General features: G+C 37.5%; 3 protein-coding genes across 3 annotated transcripts; all 3 read right to left on the reverse strand.

Moving 5' to 3' along the window:
• Window positions 1-1,085: 1,085 nt before the first annotated feature.
• Window positions 1,086-5,041, reverse strand: LOC120010275 (probable leucine-rich repeat receptor-like protein kinase At1g35710). Its single transcript, XM_038861029.1, has 2 exons — window positions 1,811-5,041; window positions 1,086-1,690 (listed from the first exon to the last, which is right to left on the reverse strand). Exons 1-2 carry the CDS (start codon window positions 4,986-4,988, stop codon window positions 1,362-1,364), a joined length of 3,507 nt encoding a protein of 1,168 aa, XP_038716957.1. The 5' UTR covers window positions 4,989-5,041; the 3' UTR covers window positions 1,086-1,361.
• A 1,594-nt stretch (window positions 5,042-6,635) lies between these two features.
• LOC120010276 (probable leucine-rich repeat receptor-like protein kinase At1g35710) lies at window positions 6,636-10,446 on the reverse strand. Its single transcript, XM_038861030.1, has 2 exons — window positions 7,375-10,446; window positions 6,636-7,251 (listed from the first exon to the last, which is right to left on the reverse strand). Exons 1-2 carry the CDS (start codon window positions 10,391-10,393, stop codon window positions 6,923-6,925), a joined length of 3,348 nt encoding a protein of 1,115 aa, XP_038716958.1. The 5' UTR covers window positions 10,394-10,446; the 3' UTR covers window positions 6,636-6,922.
• Window positions 10,447-14,664: 4,218 nt separating this feature from the next.
• Window positions 14,665-17,083, reverse strand: LOC120010277 (MDIS1-interacting receptor like kinase 2-like). The gene is made up of 2 exons (XM_038861031.1): window positions 15,908-17,083; window positions 14,665-15,273 (listed from the first exon to the last, which is right to left on the reverse strand). The coding sequence occupies exons 1-2, from the start codon at window positions 16,815-16,817 to the stop codon at window positions 14,945-14,947; spliced, it is 1,239 nt and encodes a 412-aa protein (XP_038716959.1). The 5' UTR covers window positions 16,818-17,083; the 3' UTR covers window positions 14,665-14,944.
• Window positions 17,084-19,470: the final 2,387 nt, after the last annotated feature.

Consider the following 19,470-nt stretch of genomic DNA (forward strand, 5'->3'; position numbering starts at 1 on the left):
ACTCCCTCTTTAGGGTTAATAATTTCTGTTGTCTAACCCTAACACTACCCTGAAATTCCTCTTGCAGCTTACTCCAGGCAGTTTTAGCCACTTTTACATCAACTATTCTCGGAAATATTTTCTCATCAATAGCAGAATGTAAAAAAATAAGAGCTTTAAAGTTCTTAAGCTTCAGATCATTGTGATCTTTAAGCTCTTGAACAGTAGGGTTTGCTGACAATGATTCTGGATCATAACCATCCTCAATCAAATGCCACAACCCATGAGCCATGAAAAAAGACTCCATTCTAGCTGCCCAGAAGTCATAGTTTTCACCCTTGAAAACAGGAGGGGGAGGAAGTGAAGATTGAGACATAGCAACCAACAACAGAGAGGGAAACTTACTTTGAGCTTCAATTCAACTTACCCAACCACAGATCCGTAAGAACAAAGCTCCGATACCACTGTCACACCACAGAACCCAAAACTTGTCTTGATCTGATCTTGAGACAGAGAAATGAGAAGCTGCAATCAAACACAAATCAGTACACAAGCAGCTTCACTCCTTCAACAGCACAGATCCGAACACAATATAGTTTCAATCTTCGTACATCAGACAAAGACATAAGAAGAAGAGAAAAAACAAATCAAAAACAAGCTTTTTTTCTTTTTTGTTCATACGACTTCCAGTACAACAACCAGATCAAGACAAAACTAGATATATATTCCTAGTCGCTTACCTGGCAACACAACTTACAAAGGATAAAAAAAAATAATTAAAACAAATGACATGGCAGTCAACTTAGTAATACAAAATAACTCTTGGTCAGACAAAGACCAAGCCAAACACAGTAAAGAGTAAAGCTTAAGTCTCAGAACCAACAGAATTATCAAGAAATTCCATGAAGAAGTCTAGAATTATCATAATTTTCTCCTACTACACAGCCACACAGGTCCTTTAAGAACTCTATAAGCTCCGCTACTACCGTCAAATCGAATAACAGGGCTTCTCTTACTTGATCTTAAAGCAAGAGAAAGCACTTGAACAGACACAATAAAAATGATACTGTGAAGAAGAAGAAGAAGGGTAGAGAATTGTTTTCACCATTCAATCTGTCGTATTACTCCATACCAACATCATTACACAAACATTAGGTTGTTAAGCCTTTCTGAACAGTCCAGAAGATCAACTTACGACTACACACATAATAAACTAGGCCAATGTTAAGAACAAGAACAACATAAACCAAGACAAACATAACGTAACTAAATACAAACATAATTGTTGCAATGCAGAACTAATGCAACCAGCCACCATAACACAGGAAGGGCGTTACAAGCCCTAACAACTTATAACAAGCGACACCAATAACAATAAATGCTCATGACTGGTATAATCTATTTCTTTTACCTATTGATGAGGACAAAAATAGCTTGGAAATCATACCCATTGTTGGCCTAGATTGTGAATTAGCATTCAAGCATTGAGTTGCTATTTGCACCACATTTATCAGTTCACAAGCAACATCACGTGAAGGAGGTGGAAGGCGTTTGTCCAAAACATCTACTGTTAACGTGTTATCCTCAGTCCAAGCCGAGGATAGAGAGGGGATGATGTCCCCGGGATGCTCTCCTTTGATCACTTCCAGTGCTATTACCCCAAAGCTATACACATCACACTTCTCCGTTACCTTCGTTGTGAAAGCAAGCTCTGCAAAATAATAATAATAATAATTGAAATACATTTAACAGCTATTAGATCATACAGATATCTAGATATATATCCAACCCAAATATGTGAAAGGTACCAAAATATTATGAAATACATTACCTGGAGCAACATATCCATATGTTCCAGCAAATGCAGTGCAGTTAGATGAGTCCGGTTTAAGAAGCTTAGCGGTGCCAAAGTCGGAGATATGAGCCACATAGTTGGAATCCAACAAAATATTGCTACTTGAAATGTCTCGATGGACAATTGGAGGAAAGCAATTGTGGTGCATGTAAGAGAGGGCGTGAGCAGTACATTTAACAATGTCCACTCTCTTATTCCAATCTAATTCTTTAGCAGCTACTTCATTGCTTAGGATTGAGGCCAAGCTACCCCTTTCAAGGTACTCATAAACCAAAAATGAGTATCGAGCACTTGAGCAGAACCCATAAAGCTTCACGATGTTTCGATGCCTTATCTCCAATAACACCTTTATTTCGTTCAAGAACTCCTTTTGGGATATATACTGGCTATCAGACAACGAATGAAATTTCTTCACAGCTACAATGCCAGTGGATTGCAAATCGGCTTTGTAGACACTTCCAGATCCACCCATTCCGATGCAATATGAGGCATCAAAATCCTCGGTTGCTCTGATGATTTCTTCGTACATAATCTTTCCATCAAAAGTTGATATGGAAAAGACACCTTTATTAGGCAGGTTACCTTTTTCACCTTGAAGATCTTCCTTTCTTTTTCCTTTGATGAAGAAAATTCCACAGAGAGCAAGTAGAAGTAGAAGTACTCCTAAAAGAGGGAAGAATATGATTAAGAACAGGGCTTTTCTACTCTTCTTTGTGTTGTCTTTGTGCTGCACTGAAGGTTCGCATGGTTCAAGTCCTTGGACATCACCACACAATCCTTTGTTTCCCTGCAATGCTTCAAAGCCAGCATCTCGAAATGCTCTGCTGTCCGGTATAGGGCCTTCCAATTCATTATAGGATATGTCAATGTAGGACAAGCCACGCATATTATTGAAGCTGTATGGAATGCCTCCTGAGAGACTATTATGGGAAAGATTCAACTTCTCAATGCTTTCCAAAGAGTCTATTTCATATGGTATTTTACCAATAAGCATGTTATTACTCAGGTCTAGTTGGGAAAGGTGAACTAACTTCAACAACTGAATTGGAATTATCTGGTTGAATTGATTACTGCTCAAATTTAAGTAGTTTAGCTTCACGAGATTCCCGAGATAATTTGGTATTGAATGGCTCAATCTATTTGCAGACAAGTCCAGGTACTCGAGGTTAGTCAATGATCCAAATTCTGAAGGTACGCTACCAGAGAGTAGATTTCCATTCAAAAGCACTTTGAATAAGGAAGTCAACCTTCCGAGTTCCCTTGGAATCACCCCAACTATATGATTGTAAGAAAAATCAAGTTCATGCAACTGATTGAAGTTTCCAATATCAAGTGGTATGCTTCCAGTAATATTGTTGCCAGAAATTCGTATGGTGACTAATTTTGGACATCTTACCCATTTAGATGACATCTCTCCATGGAACTTATTGTCACTTAGATCAATAAATCCTAGATTCGGGTAGACTCCAAAATCTTCTGATACATTTCCAACAAATCGGTTTCCATTTAAGCGTATTCGAACCAAACTTGTGCAATTTCTCAAGCTTTTGGGTACACGACCTGTGAAATTGTTGTCATTTGCTGTGAAGTTTTGAAGTATTCCACTCGGGCAAATATTTTCAGGCAGGTAACCAGTAAAATGGTTATGATCTAGTTGCAGCACAATCAACTTTGTGAGATTTGCTATTTCTTGAGGAATGAATCCAGAAAGTTTGTTATCACGGAGTAAAAGAACTTCCAATTCTTTCAAACTGCCAAGGGAAGCTGGAACGGAACAATTGAGTTTATTTTGGCTCAAATCTAGCTCATGAAGTGATTTCAGATTTCCTATTTCCTTAGGAATAGGGCCAGACAGTTTATTAAGAAAAAGACTGAGAACGGTGAGATTTGTGAGACCGCCTAGGGAAGTCGGAATTGGACCAGAAAGATCGTTTGAATCTAAGATTAGCTCTCGAACAGATATCAGATTTTCTACCTCCTTAGGAACAGGCCCAGATAGTTTATTAAGATAAAGATGGAGAAGGGTGAGATTTGTGAGACCACCGAGAGAAGGTGGAATTGGACCAGAAAGTTCGTTTGAATGGAAGCTTAGCTCTTGAAGAGATATCAGATTTCCCACTTCCTCAGGAATAGGCCCAGATAGCTTATTACGATAAAGATAGAGAAAGGTAATATTTGTGAGAGCACCAAGAGAAGCGGGAATTTGACCAGAAAGATCGTTTGAACTTAAGCTTAGCTCTTGAAGAGAGATCAAATTTCCTATCTCTGGGGGAATGGATCCAAAAAGCTGGTTGTGAAGTACATACAAAAATGTCAGGTTCTTCAAGTTTCCCAAAGTGGAAGGGATAGGACCTGTTAGGAGATTGTAACCCATGGAGAGCACAACCAAATTGGAGAGGTTCCCTATTTGTGGAGGAATATAACCAGATAGTGAGTTGTTATAGAGATACAAGCCAACTAGATTGCTTAACTTTCCCAAGGAAGTTGGAATTGGCCCATCTAGATGGTTGACATACAGAGCAAGGTCGTTAAGGGACTTTAAATTGCCAATCTCTTCAGGAATGGATCCATTCAATTGATTTTGAAATAGATGCAGGACCTCAAGATGAGTTAACAAGTCAATCTGAGGTGGGATATTCCCAGTAAATTGATTACTCGACAAGTCAAGATATATGAGCTTTGTGAGCTGACTGATTTGGGGTGGAATTGAACCACTGAGGCCATTGAAGTATAGATCAACGTATGCAAGATTAGGGAAGGATGTGAAATAAAAATCATCAAGTGTGCCTTCAATACCTGAACTTGAAAGATTGAGTCTATTGACGCTTCCATCTTTGCAAGAAATCCCAAACCAAGTGCACGGATTGGAGACAGTGGCATTTATAGGAAGGAGAGACCATGAAGCTAACTTCAACTGGGTTTGGTTAGGAAGGCTGGCTTTCCATTTGAGAAGAGCATTGGCTTCATCAACAGAGTCAGAAGCAACATTGAGCGAGTTATGCAGCATAACAAGGAGGACAAAGAAGGAGAGTGACTTCTTCAAACATAAAATTTCCTTTCTCCCCATTTTTGGCAGTGTAATGCAAATTGATGGGCTGAAACTCCATTTTATACTTCCAGTTTCACACCCTAGTATCAGAGACTTCAATTTCATAGAGGGTCCCCTATTGTATTTTTTTCATCCTTTCAATCTCTCATTAGAGAGCGAAAAAGAAGCTGTATTTTTTTCAACCTTCAATCCCATCAGGCTTGGATCAAAGTCTTTGTCTCTATTTATATTTTGTTGCATGTCTTTTTCTCGTGTAAATAAAAAAAGGTTGCATTTGATTATATTGTCAGTAGAGTAGATAAACAATTCAATTAAAAGAGGACTAAATAAACAATTGATGCAGACATCGAACTAACAGGAACTGAGGCCGTGCCGTTACCTAGAGACTTGGATGCCTCTATCTGACGGACAGACATGTCTGAATCGTCACTATCAACCCGGCTGCTGGCAGATGCATTAACAAAAAACTACTACTAATGCTCCTTTCAATAACTTATTCAAATCCATGTTTTTTAGTTTTTCATAATTATTTTTTTAAAAAAATTCATCTCATTTTTTTTTCTTTTTTTTAGTAAAAAAGGCACAAACAGAAGTTAAACAAGAAAGGAACAAGACCAAAACAATGGTCAAGAGGCTCGTGTTTGGTATCCAACCATAATTGCACCATTGGAAGGAAATAAGTGGGAATGCTGCTGGAAATGTTCCTAGCCGCTGCCCATTTGGCGATACCATCCGCCCAAGCATTTTGACGCCTGCTAACCTTTGAGAGACTCCAATTCGAGATCCCTTACAAATTGTCCTTGATATCTTCAACTAAATTTTCAATCACCCAATGCGAAACCAAAGGAGGTTTAACAACATGAAAAAGCTATTTGTCCCAGCAATTGGGATCACTGATGTATGGAGGAGATTAAAAGTGCAAATAATGGGCCCCACTTGCACTTTTAATCTCCTCCATACACCTCCGCAACTGGGATCACTGGAAGCCCGATTGCTGGGACGAGTAGCAGGGCTGTTAACAACCGCGTTGATCACAAGAAGGGCATCCCTCGAATTGAACCTCTCGAAATTGAAAATCTAAACATCTATTAATACCCAAGCGAAGAGCAATCGCCTCCCCCACCATAGGATCAACCATCGGACCACTGAAAACCGAGGCAAATAATGTATATATTTACTTTCAAGTCTTTCCTTCATCATGTAGTACAACTTCACTGTCTTTGTTGAAGTACCATTGGATCATTTGTTGCCGTCTTGATTATGTATTATCATATGAGAGTTCAAACTATCTTGAACTTCATCATACACGAGTCATTATTGCATCCACTTTTCTGGTTTGACATTTTTTACCCACTTCAATGTGATTATGTCTATAGGGTGCATGGAAGTGTTTTACCGCGCGAGCAACCTGCTACTGCAAGGAAGAGCTCCAAAAACCAGGTTAGCTAAAGCCAGCCTAGTAGTGCGTGACGAAAGTGAATTCACATTGAACTGTTGATGAAATAGTGTTGGCTACTGATGACTGATATTGTCCGTCTTTAACCGCTAGAGGTAGAATTATCAAGAAAATCCGTCAAGAAGTCCAGAATTATCGTAATTATCTTCTTCTAAACAGGTCCTTTAAGAACTCTATAAGCTCCGTTACCACCATCAAATAATGGGGCTTCTCTTACTTGATGTTGAAGCAAGAGAAAGCACTTGAACAGACGCAATAAAAATGATACTATGAAGAAGAAGTGTAGAGAGTTGGTTCCACCATTCAATCTGTTGTATTACTACTCCATTCCAACATGATTACAGAAACATTAGGTTGTTAAGCCTTTCTGAACAGTCCAGAAGATCAACTTACGACTACACACATTATAATAAACTAGGCCAATGTTAAGAACAAGAACAACATAAACCAAGACAAACATAACGTAACTAAATACAAACATAATTGTTGCAATGCAGAACTAATGCAACCAGCCACCATAACACAGGAAGGGCGTTACAAGCCCTAACAACTTATAACAAGCGACACCAATAACAATAAATGCTCATGGCTGGTATAGTCTCTTTCTTTTACCTATTGATGAGGACAAAAATAGCTTGGAAATCATACCCATTGTTGGCCTAGATTGTGAATTAGCATTCAAGCATTGAGTTGCTATTTTCACCACATTTATCAGTTCGCAAGCAACATCACGTGAAGGAGGTGGAAGGCGTTCGTCCAAAACATCTACTGTTAACGTGTTATCCTCAGTCCAAGCGGAGGATAGAGAGGGGATGATGTCACCAGGATGCTCTCCTTTGATCACTTCCAGTGCTATTACCCCAAAGCTATACACATCACACTTCTCTGTTACCTTCGTTGTGAAAGCAAGCTCTGCAAAATAATAATAATAATAATAATTGAAATACATTTAACAGCTATTAGATCATACATATATCTAGATATATATCCAACCCGAATATGTGAAAGGTACCATAACATTATGAAATACATTACCTGGAGCAACATATCCATATGTTCCAGCAAACGCGGTGCAGTTAGATGAGTCAGGTTTTAGAAGTTTAGCGGTGCCAAAGTCTGATATATGGGCCACATAGTTCGAATCGAGCAAAATATTCCCGCTTGAAATGTCTCGATGGACAATTGGAGGAAAGCAATCGTGATGCATGTAAGAGAGGGCGTGGGCAACACAGTTAACAATGTCCACTCTCTTATTCCAATCTAATTCTTTAGCCGCTGCTTCTTTGCTCAGGATTGAGGCCAAGCTACCCCTTTCAAGGAACTCATAGACAAGAAATGAGTATCGAGCACTCGAGCAGAACCCATGAAGCTTCACAATATTTCGATGCCTTATCTCGAGTAACACTTTTATCTCGTTCAAGAACTCCTTTTGGGATGTATACCTGCTGTCACACGATGAATGGAGTTTCTTCACAGCCACAATGCCAGCTGATTGCAACTCTGCTTTATAGACGTTTCCAAATCCACCATTTCCGATGCAATATGAGGCATCAAAATCCTCAGTTGCTCTAATGACTTCTTCGTACATAATCTTTCCATCAAAAGTTGATATGGAAATGACACCATTATTAGGCAGATTACCTCTTTCAGCTTGGGGATCTTCCTTTCTTTTTCCTTTGATGAAGAAAAATCCATAGAGAGCAAGTAGAAGTAAAAGTACTCCTAAAAGAGGGAAGAATATGATTAAGAACAGGACTTTTCTACTCTTCTTCGTGTTGTCTTTGTGCTGTAATGAAGGTTTGCATGGTTCTAGTCCTTGGACATCAGCACACAATCCTTTGTTTCCCTGTAATGCTTCAATGCCAGCATCTCGAAATGCTCTACTATCTGGTATAGGTCCTTCCAATTGATTATAGGATATGTCAATGTAGGACAAGCCACGCATATTCTTGAAGCTGTCTGGAATGCTGCCTGAGAGATTGTTGTGGGAGAGATTGAGCTTCTCTAAGCTATCCAAAGAGTTTATGCCAAACGGTATATGACCAACAAGCAAGTTATGACTCAGGTCTAGTTGGGAAAGGTGAACTAACTTTAGTAACTGAACTGGAATTTCCTGGCCAAACCGATTGTTGCTCAAATTTAAGTAGTTCAGCTTTACGAGCTCTTGGAAATTGTCTGGGATTGAATGGCTCAGTCTATTTGCAGAAAGGTCCAGATACTCAAGGTTTGTCAATGATCCAAATTCTTGAGGTATGCCACCAGAGAGTAAATTTCCATTCAAATACACTTTCACCAAAGAATTCAACCTTCCTAGTTCGTTTGGAATCTCGCCAACCATACCATTGAAAGAGAAATCAAGGACATGTAGGTGACTAGATTTTCCAATATCGGATGGTATTCTCCCAGTAATATTGTTCCCAGATATTCTTAGGGTGGCTAGTTGTGGACATCTTCCCCAGTTGGATGAGATCTCACCATGCAACTTATTGCCACTCAGTTCAATGAATGTTAGATTTGGGTAGACTCCAAAGTCTTCTGATACATTTCCAACTAGCAGATTTCTTCCCAAGCGCAATCGTACCAAACTGGTGCAGTTTTTCAAGCTTTTGGGAATAGGACCTGTGAAATTGTTGTCTTGTGTAGTCAAGTTTTGAAGGATTCCATTCTGGCAAATCTTTTCGGGTAGGTAACCAGTGAACTGGTTAGTATCTAATAGTAGTTCAGTCAGCTTTGTGAGATTTTCTATTTCTTGAGGAATGAATCCAGAAAGTTTATTGTCACGGAGATAAAGAAATTCCAAGTCTTTCAAACTTCCAAGGGAAGTTGGAACAGAACCATTAAGTTGATTTCTGTCCAACCCTATATCAGAAAGTGATTTTAGATTTCTTATCTCCTCAGGAATAGGCCCAGATAGTTTATTAAGAAAAAGATAGAGAACGGTGAGATTTGTGAGACCACCTAGAGAAGCCGGAATTTGACCTGTTAGAAGATTGGTATTCATATCGAGCTCAACCAAATTATAGAGTTTCCCTATTTGTGGAGGAATATAACCAGATAGTGTGTTATTATAGAGGTACAAGTGAACGAGATTGCTTAAATTTCCCAAAGAACTTGGAATTGGCCCATCTAGATAGTTTCTATACAGAGCAAGCTCATAAAGGGACTTTAAATTGCCTATCTCTTCAGGAATGGAGCCATTCAACTGATTTTCAAAGAGATCCAAGTCAATTAGATTCCTTAAGTTTCCCAAAGAAGTTGGAATTGGCCCTGATAGTTCATTACGATAAAGATGGAGAATGGTGAGATTTGTGAGACCACCTAGAGAAGCAGGAATTTGACCTGTTAGGAGATTGGTAGTCATATCGAGCTCAACCAAATTGGAGAGGTTCCCTATTTGTGGAGGAATATAACCAGATAGTGAGTTGTTATAGAGATACAAGCCTTCTAGATTGCTTAACTTTCCCAAAGAAGTTGGAATTGGTCCATCTAGATGGTTGCTAGACAGAGCGAGCTCATTAAGGGACTTTAAATTGCATATCTCTTCGGGAATGGAGCCATTCAACTGATTTTTATCTAGATACAGGATCTCAAGATGAGTTAACAAGCCAATCTGAGGTGGGATATTCCCAGAAAACTGATTACTAGACAAGTCAAGATATATGAGCTTTGTGAGCTGACTGATTTGGGGTGGAATGGAACCACTGAGGCCATTGATGTATAGATCAAAGTATGCAAGATTAGAGAATGATGAGAATGAAAATTCATGGAGTGTGCCTTCAATACCTGAATTTGAAAGATTGAATATATTGACACTTCCATCTTTGCAAGAAATTCCAAACCAAGTGCATGGTTGGGAGAAAGTGGCATTTTTAGGAAGGAGAGACCATGAAGCTAACTTGGACTGGGCTTGGTAAGGGAGGCTGCCTTTCCATTTGAGAAGAGCGTTGGCTTCATCAACAGAGTCAGAAGCAACAATGAGTGAGTTATGCAGCATAACAATGAGGACAAGGAGGGAGACTGACTTCTCCAAACATAAATTTTCCTTTCTCCCCATTTTTGGCAGTGTGATGGAAAGTGATGGGTTGAAACTCCATTTTATACTACCAGTTTCACACCCCCATTATCAGAGATTTCATAGTTGGGAGAAAGTGACATTTTCATCAGTCTTGGGTCAAAGTCTTTGTCTCTGTGTCTATTTTGATGCAAGTCTTTTTCTTGTATCAATGGAAAAAAGTTACTATATTGTCACTAAATTAAAAAAAAATACTAATCCTTATACTGATCCTCCCATGTCTCTCTAGTGGCAAGTCGTTGATGCTATTGACTTAAGACAGTAAGCTTCACTAATAGGACATTCCCCTAAATTTTCCACAACTTTCTTGGTCATGCTCAGCAATTTGTTGACGACAACTTTTATCTAAAATCCAAGTGGAAGACCCACAATACGCGTTTACTTTAGGTGGTGAAGAGAACGAATATTTGTCTGAAAACAACGAATTTGGGAAAAATCACTTCACATTGGCATCTGCTGAGCATTTGAGAAATTCACATTGGATGCAATAACTGTGGCGCAACTTTTATCCAATCTGAACTCAATAAATCATAAATTAATAAGACGAAAATGGGTGGACTTAATTGACTTTCAAGTTTGGATGCTCTCTTGACAAACCATTGAATGACACGTGGATATGAATGATATGCTTTGTTTTCATTTATCTGTAATAATGGACACAGATTGATTATTTTTAAGGAAAATCACATTTAACCCATCAGTTTGGTAGTTCATGAGAGCCCAATAGGTTTATTCCATTGATTTAATCAATGAAAAAGTTTTATTTCCATTATTTTATCCTATAATTTATTATCCAAAATTTATTGTTTTAATATAAATTCTATTGTTTATTAAAGTATAGTTTAGAATTCATTGTTTTGAATTAAGAAAACAATTGAATTAAGATTTAGTTCTGAATTCATTTGTTTTTGAAATTCCATTGAAAAAAAAATAATGGAATTAAGAAATTCCATTGAAAAAAACAATGGATTAAGATTTACCCGATAAAACTCATCGACAATGGATCTTGTTAGAAAGAGTTATATGTGCTAATTCTGAATATGTAATTTTTTTTAAAAGCTAACATATTTTTTGAGAGTTAAAACGTTTTAAAATTTCATTTAAGAGATTTGGACTCTCATGGACTAGGGCTACCTAGCACTACTATATTTTTAATTGTACATATTTGTTAATATCTTTTAGTTTTTATTAGTATTAATTATTTTTCTAAAAATTAAATAACAAATACTAGTAAATGACGAAGAAATCAATATTTTAATACAAATTAGAAACTCACACATACAAAAGTAAATTTTAACTCGAAATCAATTATTTAATACACAAGTAATGATAAAATAATATTTTAATGATGTAGAGATTTAAAAATAGGAGTTTTTCCTCATAAGGACAAAAACCAAAAGTTATATTCAAATAATGACAACCTAAAAAAACCTTTTGAAAAAGGGACAAAACCTACAAATTTACAAAAATACCCTCCCTTCTTTTTCTTCCTTCTTTCTTCTTCCTCCTCCTTTGCTCCACCATATCCGAATTTGGTCGTCCGTCCATCATTTTCGACGAGCCAACTACCGAAATAAAGCTCTAGGTTAGCCCGATCAAAGCCCAGCCATCACCCACAGTTGATTATTACTTGAGTCAATGAAAAAGCTTCGTGAAATCACAACCACCGTTTGAAAAATAGCTAGATCCGGCTAATATGGCCAACGTCAGCAACTATCAACTCCCTCAATCAACTCCACAGACTAAGGCGCATCACCTATGAGGTTTTATTGCTTTTTCGAACTCTTTTTTTTTCTTGTGAAATCAGATCTGAATCTGCAGATATAATATCTGTTTCGGATCTGTTATGATATGTTATCTGTTTCGAAACTTCAAACATATAACATTTCATTAAAGACATATAACATTTTAACAAGACAGATAACATTTGGCAAGACAGATAACATTATGACATATATCAAATTAATTGAAATAGATAACATATCATCTGCAGTTTGCAGATCCCAAAAAACCACGAAAATCACCATAGAAAATGCCGAAAATAATGATGTGATGACAAATCGAAGGAAAATAACAAGATCTATAGGTCCTGTGGTGAGTATGAGTTGATCTAGTTCGAATACAACAAAAATGGGGATGAAAAATCACTAAAAAATGGCATAGAACTCTCGAATAATGCATGAGGGGTGGAGATGAAGCTTCCGATGAAGATCAAAGATGAATCATGTGCAGGAGGCATGTGTCATATTTGAAGATGAAGATGAAGGTATTTTAGACAATAAAACCATATATTTTAATTTTTTGTCTTTCTTGGAATATTAGTTCAAACTACATGGACTTTATGGAATAAGACTTTTAAGAGTGTCCTTCTTGGAACAAAACTCTTCTATAAGGGACTAATATTTAATTTTCCCTTAAAAATATATAGAGACATTGATGTAGTTGTTGTTCAGTAGAGAATCTGTGAATTATCAAAAAATGGTATTTAGTAGATAAATTAGAGAATCTGTTTAGAGCTATCAATGTGAAAGCTCTCATTCGAATTAATTGGTGATTATGATACAATCAGTATTCTTGTTATCCTGCAATCACGGAGGTGGACTTTTATGTGAGAAATAAGGCATATCAATCACTGTGGTTTGTAGGGTAACAGCCTCCAATAATTTTACCTTCTATCAGGTGAGGTGGAAGTGATTTTTGGGCAAGTGTTGTCAAGACTTCAAAATTGTTAAAAGTCTAAAAACCTCTTCAAGTGTGGGATCGTACCACACTTGAAGTTGGTTGGGCACAACTTTGTCTAAAGTTTAGGTGGAAGTCGCCCAATACGTGTTTACTGTAGATGGAAGTGATTTTTCGGCAAGTGCTTTGAAGACTTCAAAATTGTTGATTGAAGTCTGACCATCCTCAATAACAATTAAGTATTGAGAATATGGATCTTCATCCATGCTACAAAAACCAACGAGCGTGCTGTGTTGGTTCACTTGTCAGGATGAGTATTAAGCAGTTGCATAGTAGAAAATCAATCTCGCTTATCAGAGAACTATACAATCAAATCAAAATCAAATAACCTAACAGAAGATCAAAGCCTCGATAGAAACTTTGTTGGTTGTGAGATTATCAGAGATATCGTTGAGGGTCTCTCCTACTGTATTTTTTCTTTTCATTCTCTCATTAGTGAGAAAAAGAAGGTTGTATTTGTTATTTGCGAGGACTTTGACTGACTAATGACATCCTCTTCGGACTTGGGTCAAAGTTTTTGTCTCTATTTCTATTTTGTTTCAAGTCTTCATCTTGTATGAATGAAAAAATGGTCGCTTTTTACTATATTGGTAGTAGACTAGATAAACAATTGATGCAGACATCAGAGGATGGAAATTCATGCACCTTTCCTTATCCTTTCATGTCTCTCGAATGTCAAGTCGTTGGTGCTATTGACTTAAGAGACTGAACTTCACTGACAGGACATTCCCTGAATTTTCCACAAAACGTGTTTACTGTAGATGGAAGTGATTTTGGGTCAAGTATTGTCAAGACTTCACTGACAGGACATTCCCTGAATTTTCCACAAAACGTGTTTACTGTAGATGGAAGTGATTTTGGGTCAAGTATTGTCAAGACTTCAAAATTGTTAAGGATACGTGTTAGCTGTAGATGGAAGTGATTTTCGGGCAAGTGTTGTTAAGACATCAAAATTATTCACGATACGTGTTTCCTGTAGATGGAAGTAAAGTTATTTGTGATGTTTATTCTTTTGGTAAAAGGACAGTTTAGTCGTTTGAATTATCTTGTCTTAGTTGCTTTGGTTGTCTTGTTTTGTGTGATCTGATGTTAAGACAATATATCAAGCTTGGGAATAGAAGAAACCCTAGCCGCTGAACAATTTGTGTCTCGGTGTTTCATTTTGTTTGGTTTGTTAATAACCGACCTAACAAGTTGAACCCCTAACCTTTGGCCAGAAAAGTGATTCTCTATCAAATGCTTCTTTGAATGCCAAAGATTTTGGCACTCTCCCCCCCACCACCACAAAGGAGGCACTAGGTTCAGTTCCAAAACGTTTCATTAGATATGGACGTTCTCGGCATTAAAAGGGTAGGATTCAATATTGCATTCACTTTTCTGGTTTGACATTGTTCCCCACTTCAGTGCATGTGATTTGTCTATAGGATGCATGGAAATGTTTTACCGAGGAACCTGGTACTGCAAGGAATGGCAGACACAATAAAAATGATACTATGAAGAAGACGTGTAGAGAGTTGGTTCCACCATTCAATCTGTTGTATTACTCCATTCCAACATCATTACAGAAACATTAGGTTGTTAAGCTATTAAGCCTTTTTGAAGAGTCCCGACGACTTACAACCACACACATTATTGTTAAACCGTAACTCTGACCAAGAACAAGAACGACATAAACCAAGACAAACATAATTATTGCAATGCAGAACTAATTCAACCAGCCACCATAACGCAGGGAAGGGCCGCCCTAAAAGCCGAAACAACTTATAACAAGCGACACCCAGTAATAAGAAATGTTCATGACTGATATAATCTCTTTCTTTTACGTATTGATGAGGACAAAAATAGCTTGGAAATCATACCCATTGTTGGCCTAGATTGTGAATCAGCATTCAAGCATTGAATTGCTATTTCCACCATATTTCTCAGTTCATGCACAACATTACGTGAAGGAGGTGGAAGGCGTTGGTCCAAAACATCTTCTGTTAACATGTTCTCCTCAGTCCAAGTGGAGGATAGAGTGGTAATGATGTCACCGGGATGCTCTCCTTTTATCACTTCCAGGACTATTACTCCAAAGCTATACACATCACACTTCTCTGTTATCTTTGTTGTGAAAGCAAGCTCTGTAAAAAAAAATAACAATAATAAATTTAAGACATTTAACATCTATAAGATCATACATATATCTAGTCATATATAGGTTCTGTTTGATAGGTTTATTTGCGGTCAAAATAAACTAACTTATAAGCTGTGAAAATAAGTTAGGTATAAACTGTCAGGTGTTTGGTGAAATTTAGCTAAGCCTAACTTATAAGATGTAAAAAATCTACTTAAGTTTAGTATAAAAAATAAAATAAAAACTATACAAAAAACATGAAAATTTTAAATATCATTGTAGTTTGTTATTTTATGATTTTTCATTTTTCGTCAAGTTTTCTTTAATTTATTTTTTTCATGATTTATTAATTTTAATTTAGAATTTTAGATTATAAAATATTTTATATAAATTAAATTAAATTTTAAAAAATTTATGATATTGTATATAATATTATATTGATAAAAGAAAATAAAAGATATAAGGAAAAAAAATCTAAAATAAGTTACAATTTGAAAAAAAAATTTGCAACTTATAAGCTAGCTTATACGGAGTGTTTGGTCGAGCGTATATCCTCAACTTATAAGCTAGCTCATAAACTTTATCAAATAGGCTAATAAACCCATAGTCTATGAAGCTAACAAAATTATAAAATACATTACCTGGTGCAACATATCCATATGTGCCAGCAAATGCAGTGCAATTAGATGAATCCGGTTTAAGAATCTTAGCGGTGCCAAAGTCTGAGATATGAGCCACATAGTTGGTATCCAGCAAAATATTGCTGCTTGAAATGTCTCGATGGACAATCGGTGGAAAGCTATCGTGGTGCATGTAAGAGTGGGCGTGGGAAACGCATTTAACAATGTCCACTCTCTTATTCCAATCCAATTCTTTAGCCGTAACTTCTTTGCTCAGGACTGAGGCCAAGCTGCCCCTTTCAAGGTACTCATAGAATAGAAATGAGTATCGAGCACTCGAGCAGAACCCATGAAGTTTCACAATGTTTCGATGCCTTATCTCCAGTAACACCTTTATCTCGTTCAAGAACTCCTTTTGGGATGTATACTGGCTATCAGACAGCGAATGGAGTTTCTTCACGGCTACAATGTCAGCTGACGGCAACTCCACTTTGTAGACGCTTCCAAATCCGCCCTTTCCAATGCAATATGAGGCATGAAAATCCTCTGTTGCTCTGATGATTTCTTCGTACATAGTCTTTCCATCAAAAGTTGATATCGAAAATACATTTTTACTAGGCAGGTTACCTTTTTCAACTTGGGGATCTTTTTTTCTTTTGCCTCTGATGAAGAAAATTCCGCTGAGAGCAAGTAGAAGTAAAAGTACTCCTAAAAGAGGGAAGAATATGATTGAGAACATGACTTTTCTGTTCTTCTTCGTGTTGTCCTTCTGTTTCACTGAAGGTTTGCACGGTTCCAGTCCTTGGACATTACCACACAATCCTTTGTTTCCCTGCAATGCTTCAAAGCCAGCATCTCGAAATGCTCTACTGTCCGGTATAGGACCTTCCAACTCATTGTAGGATATGTCTACGTAGGACAAGCCACGCATATTCTTGAAGCTGTCTGGAATGCTGCCTGACAGATTGTTGCGGGAGAGATTAAGCTTCTCTAAGCTATCCAAAGAGTTTATGCCTGACGGTATATGGCCAACAAGCAAGTTATGACTCAGGTCTAGTTCGGAAAGGTGAAATAACTTCAATAACTGAACTGGTATTTCTTGTCCAATTTGATTATTGCTCAAATTTAAGTAGTTTAGCTTCACGAGATTCCCAAGATGATTTGGTATTGAATGGCTCAATCTATTTGCAGACAGGTCCAGAAACTCAAGGTTAGTCAATGATCCAAATTCTGGAGGTACGCTACCAGAGAGTAGGTTTCCATTCAAACGCACTTTGAACAAGGAAGTCAACCTTCCGAGTCCCCTTGGTATCTCTCCAACAATATGATTGGAAGAAAAATCAAGTTCATGTAGCTGATTGAAGTTTCCAATATCAAGTGGTATGCTTCCAGTAATATTGTTGCCAGAAATTCGTAGGGTGACTAATTTTGGGCATCTTACCCATTTAGATGAGATCTCACCATGGAACTTGTTATCACTCAGATCAATGTATCCTAGATTTGGGTAGACTCCAAAGTCTTCTGATACATTTCCAACTAGCTGATTTCCTTTCAAGCGCAATCGAACCAAACTTGTGCAGTTTCTCAAGATTTTGGGTATAGGACCTGTGAAATTGTTGTCACTTGCGGTAAAGTTTTGAAGTATTCCACTCTGGCAAATCTTTTCAGGCAGGTAACCAATGAAATGGTTAATATCTAATTCAAGTAGAGTCAGCTTTGTGAGATTTTCTGTAGACGTGAGTTGTGTATATTGTATCCAGTTGTAATTAGTCAAGTGTTACGGCTGTAATTAGTCTGTAATTAGTCAAGTGTTACGGCACAAATTAGTCAAGTATTACGGCTGTAATTAGTCTGTAATTAGTCAAGTGTTACGGCACAAATTAGTCAAGTATTACGGCTGTAATTAGTCAAGTGTTATGGCACAATTTAAGGAGTAAATTTAGTCTATGTCCAGCTGGTAAGTGGTTGATTAGATCTGTATAACACTATATATACGTGAGTCAATGAATGAAAAAATACTTTTGTCCACTATCTGACACTATCTGACATGGTATCGGAGCAAGTACGATCGAAAACCATAAAATTTCCTGCTGTCTCTTAAAACTTCTTCTCTACAACTTTGGTTGTCTACTACTTCACGTAAAACTGCTTCTTAACTAATTCTTTTCCTTCACATAAACTTGCACTGTCTTGTCTTCCACTGCTTATTGTTCTCAACTTCCGCTGCTACCTACTACCTACCACCTCTAGATACTTCATCATGTCTGGTAATACAACTGACAACTTCAAGATCTCTCATGAGAAATTAACTGGGAGATCCAATTATGATTCTTGGTCCCGTGCTGCTCGTATGTCCATTGCTAGCAAAAAAAAAACTTGGCTATATAACTGGAACAAAGAAGGCTCCTGCTACAACTGATGCTATAGCTTTTGAAACTTGGGAAGAAGAAAACTGTACGGTTCAAACATGGCTTCTTAATGCCATGGAAAATCATGTCCGAGCCCTCTTTGATCGTCTCCCTACTGCTGGCGCTATTTGGAGTGCTGTAGAGAAGACTTATTCTGTAGATGACTTGATTGGTAAGAAACAAGGGAGTCGAGCTTCTCTTGTGACCACCACAACAACTGATGATGACACTGAACTTGAGAAAAAGGACATGTCAGGTAACTTTAGTTTTGCTCTATGTACTTCTGTGTCTGCTTGTAATAATGCATGGATAGTTGATACTGGAGCGACTGATCATATGACTAATGACTCTAGAAAATTTACTACCTTCACTAAAAATCACTCCAAGTTTTTTGTCACCACAGCCAATGGCCAAACTGCTCCTGTCACTGGTACAGGAACCATCCAACTTACCCCTACCATTGTCTTATCTAATGTGCTTCTTGTTCCATCTTTAGACCGTGATTTGTTATCTGTGTCTAAACTTATGACTGCCTATTCTTGTCATTTTTTTCCAAAACATTGTATTTTTCAGGATCTTTACACTCAGGAGGAGATTGGGCGTGGTTCTAAGAGAGGGGACTTATGGTACTTCAGTGGCATTGGTTCTGATGTTGTGGCAAATCACACTAGTACCCACCTGTTGAGGAATGAAAAGTTGATTCGTTTATGGCATCAACGTTTAGGACATCCATGTTTAGGCTATCTAAAACATTTGTTTCCTTCATTATTTAAATCTGACGTGTTTCGTAACTTCAATTGTTGTGAGACCTGTGTTTTTGCTAAAAGTCACCGCAATATTTTTCCCTTAAGTGATTCTGCATCGATAAAACCTTTTGCTTTGATTCATTCTGATGTCTGGGGTCCATCCCAAAATCCTACCTCTGGTGGTATGCGATGGTTCATTTCATTTATTGATGATTGCTCTCGTACTACATGGATTTATTTGTTTAAAAACAAGAGTGACGTCCCTCGTATTGTTAAACAATTTTGTACTATGGTTCAAACTCAGTTTGATACACCTGTTAGGGTTCTTCGCTCAGACAATGGAAGGGAATATGTCAATGAAACTCTTACCACCTTTTTTCAGTCACGTGGAATACTTCACCAGACTTCTTGTCCCTATACTCCACAACAA

The sequence above is a fragment of the Tripterygium wilfordii genome, chromosome 12 (assembly GCF_013401445.1).
Source record: "Tripterygium wilfordii isolate XIE 37 chromosome 12, ASM1340144v1, whole genome shotgun sequence".
In the NCBI taxonomy this organism is placed as follows: domain Eukaryota; kingdom Viridiplantae; phylum Streptophyta; class Magnoliopsida; order Celastrales; family Celastraceae; genus Tripterygium; species Tripterygium wilfordii.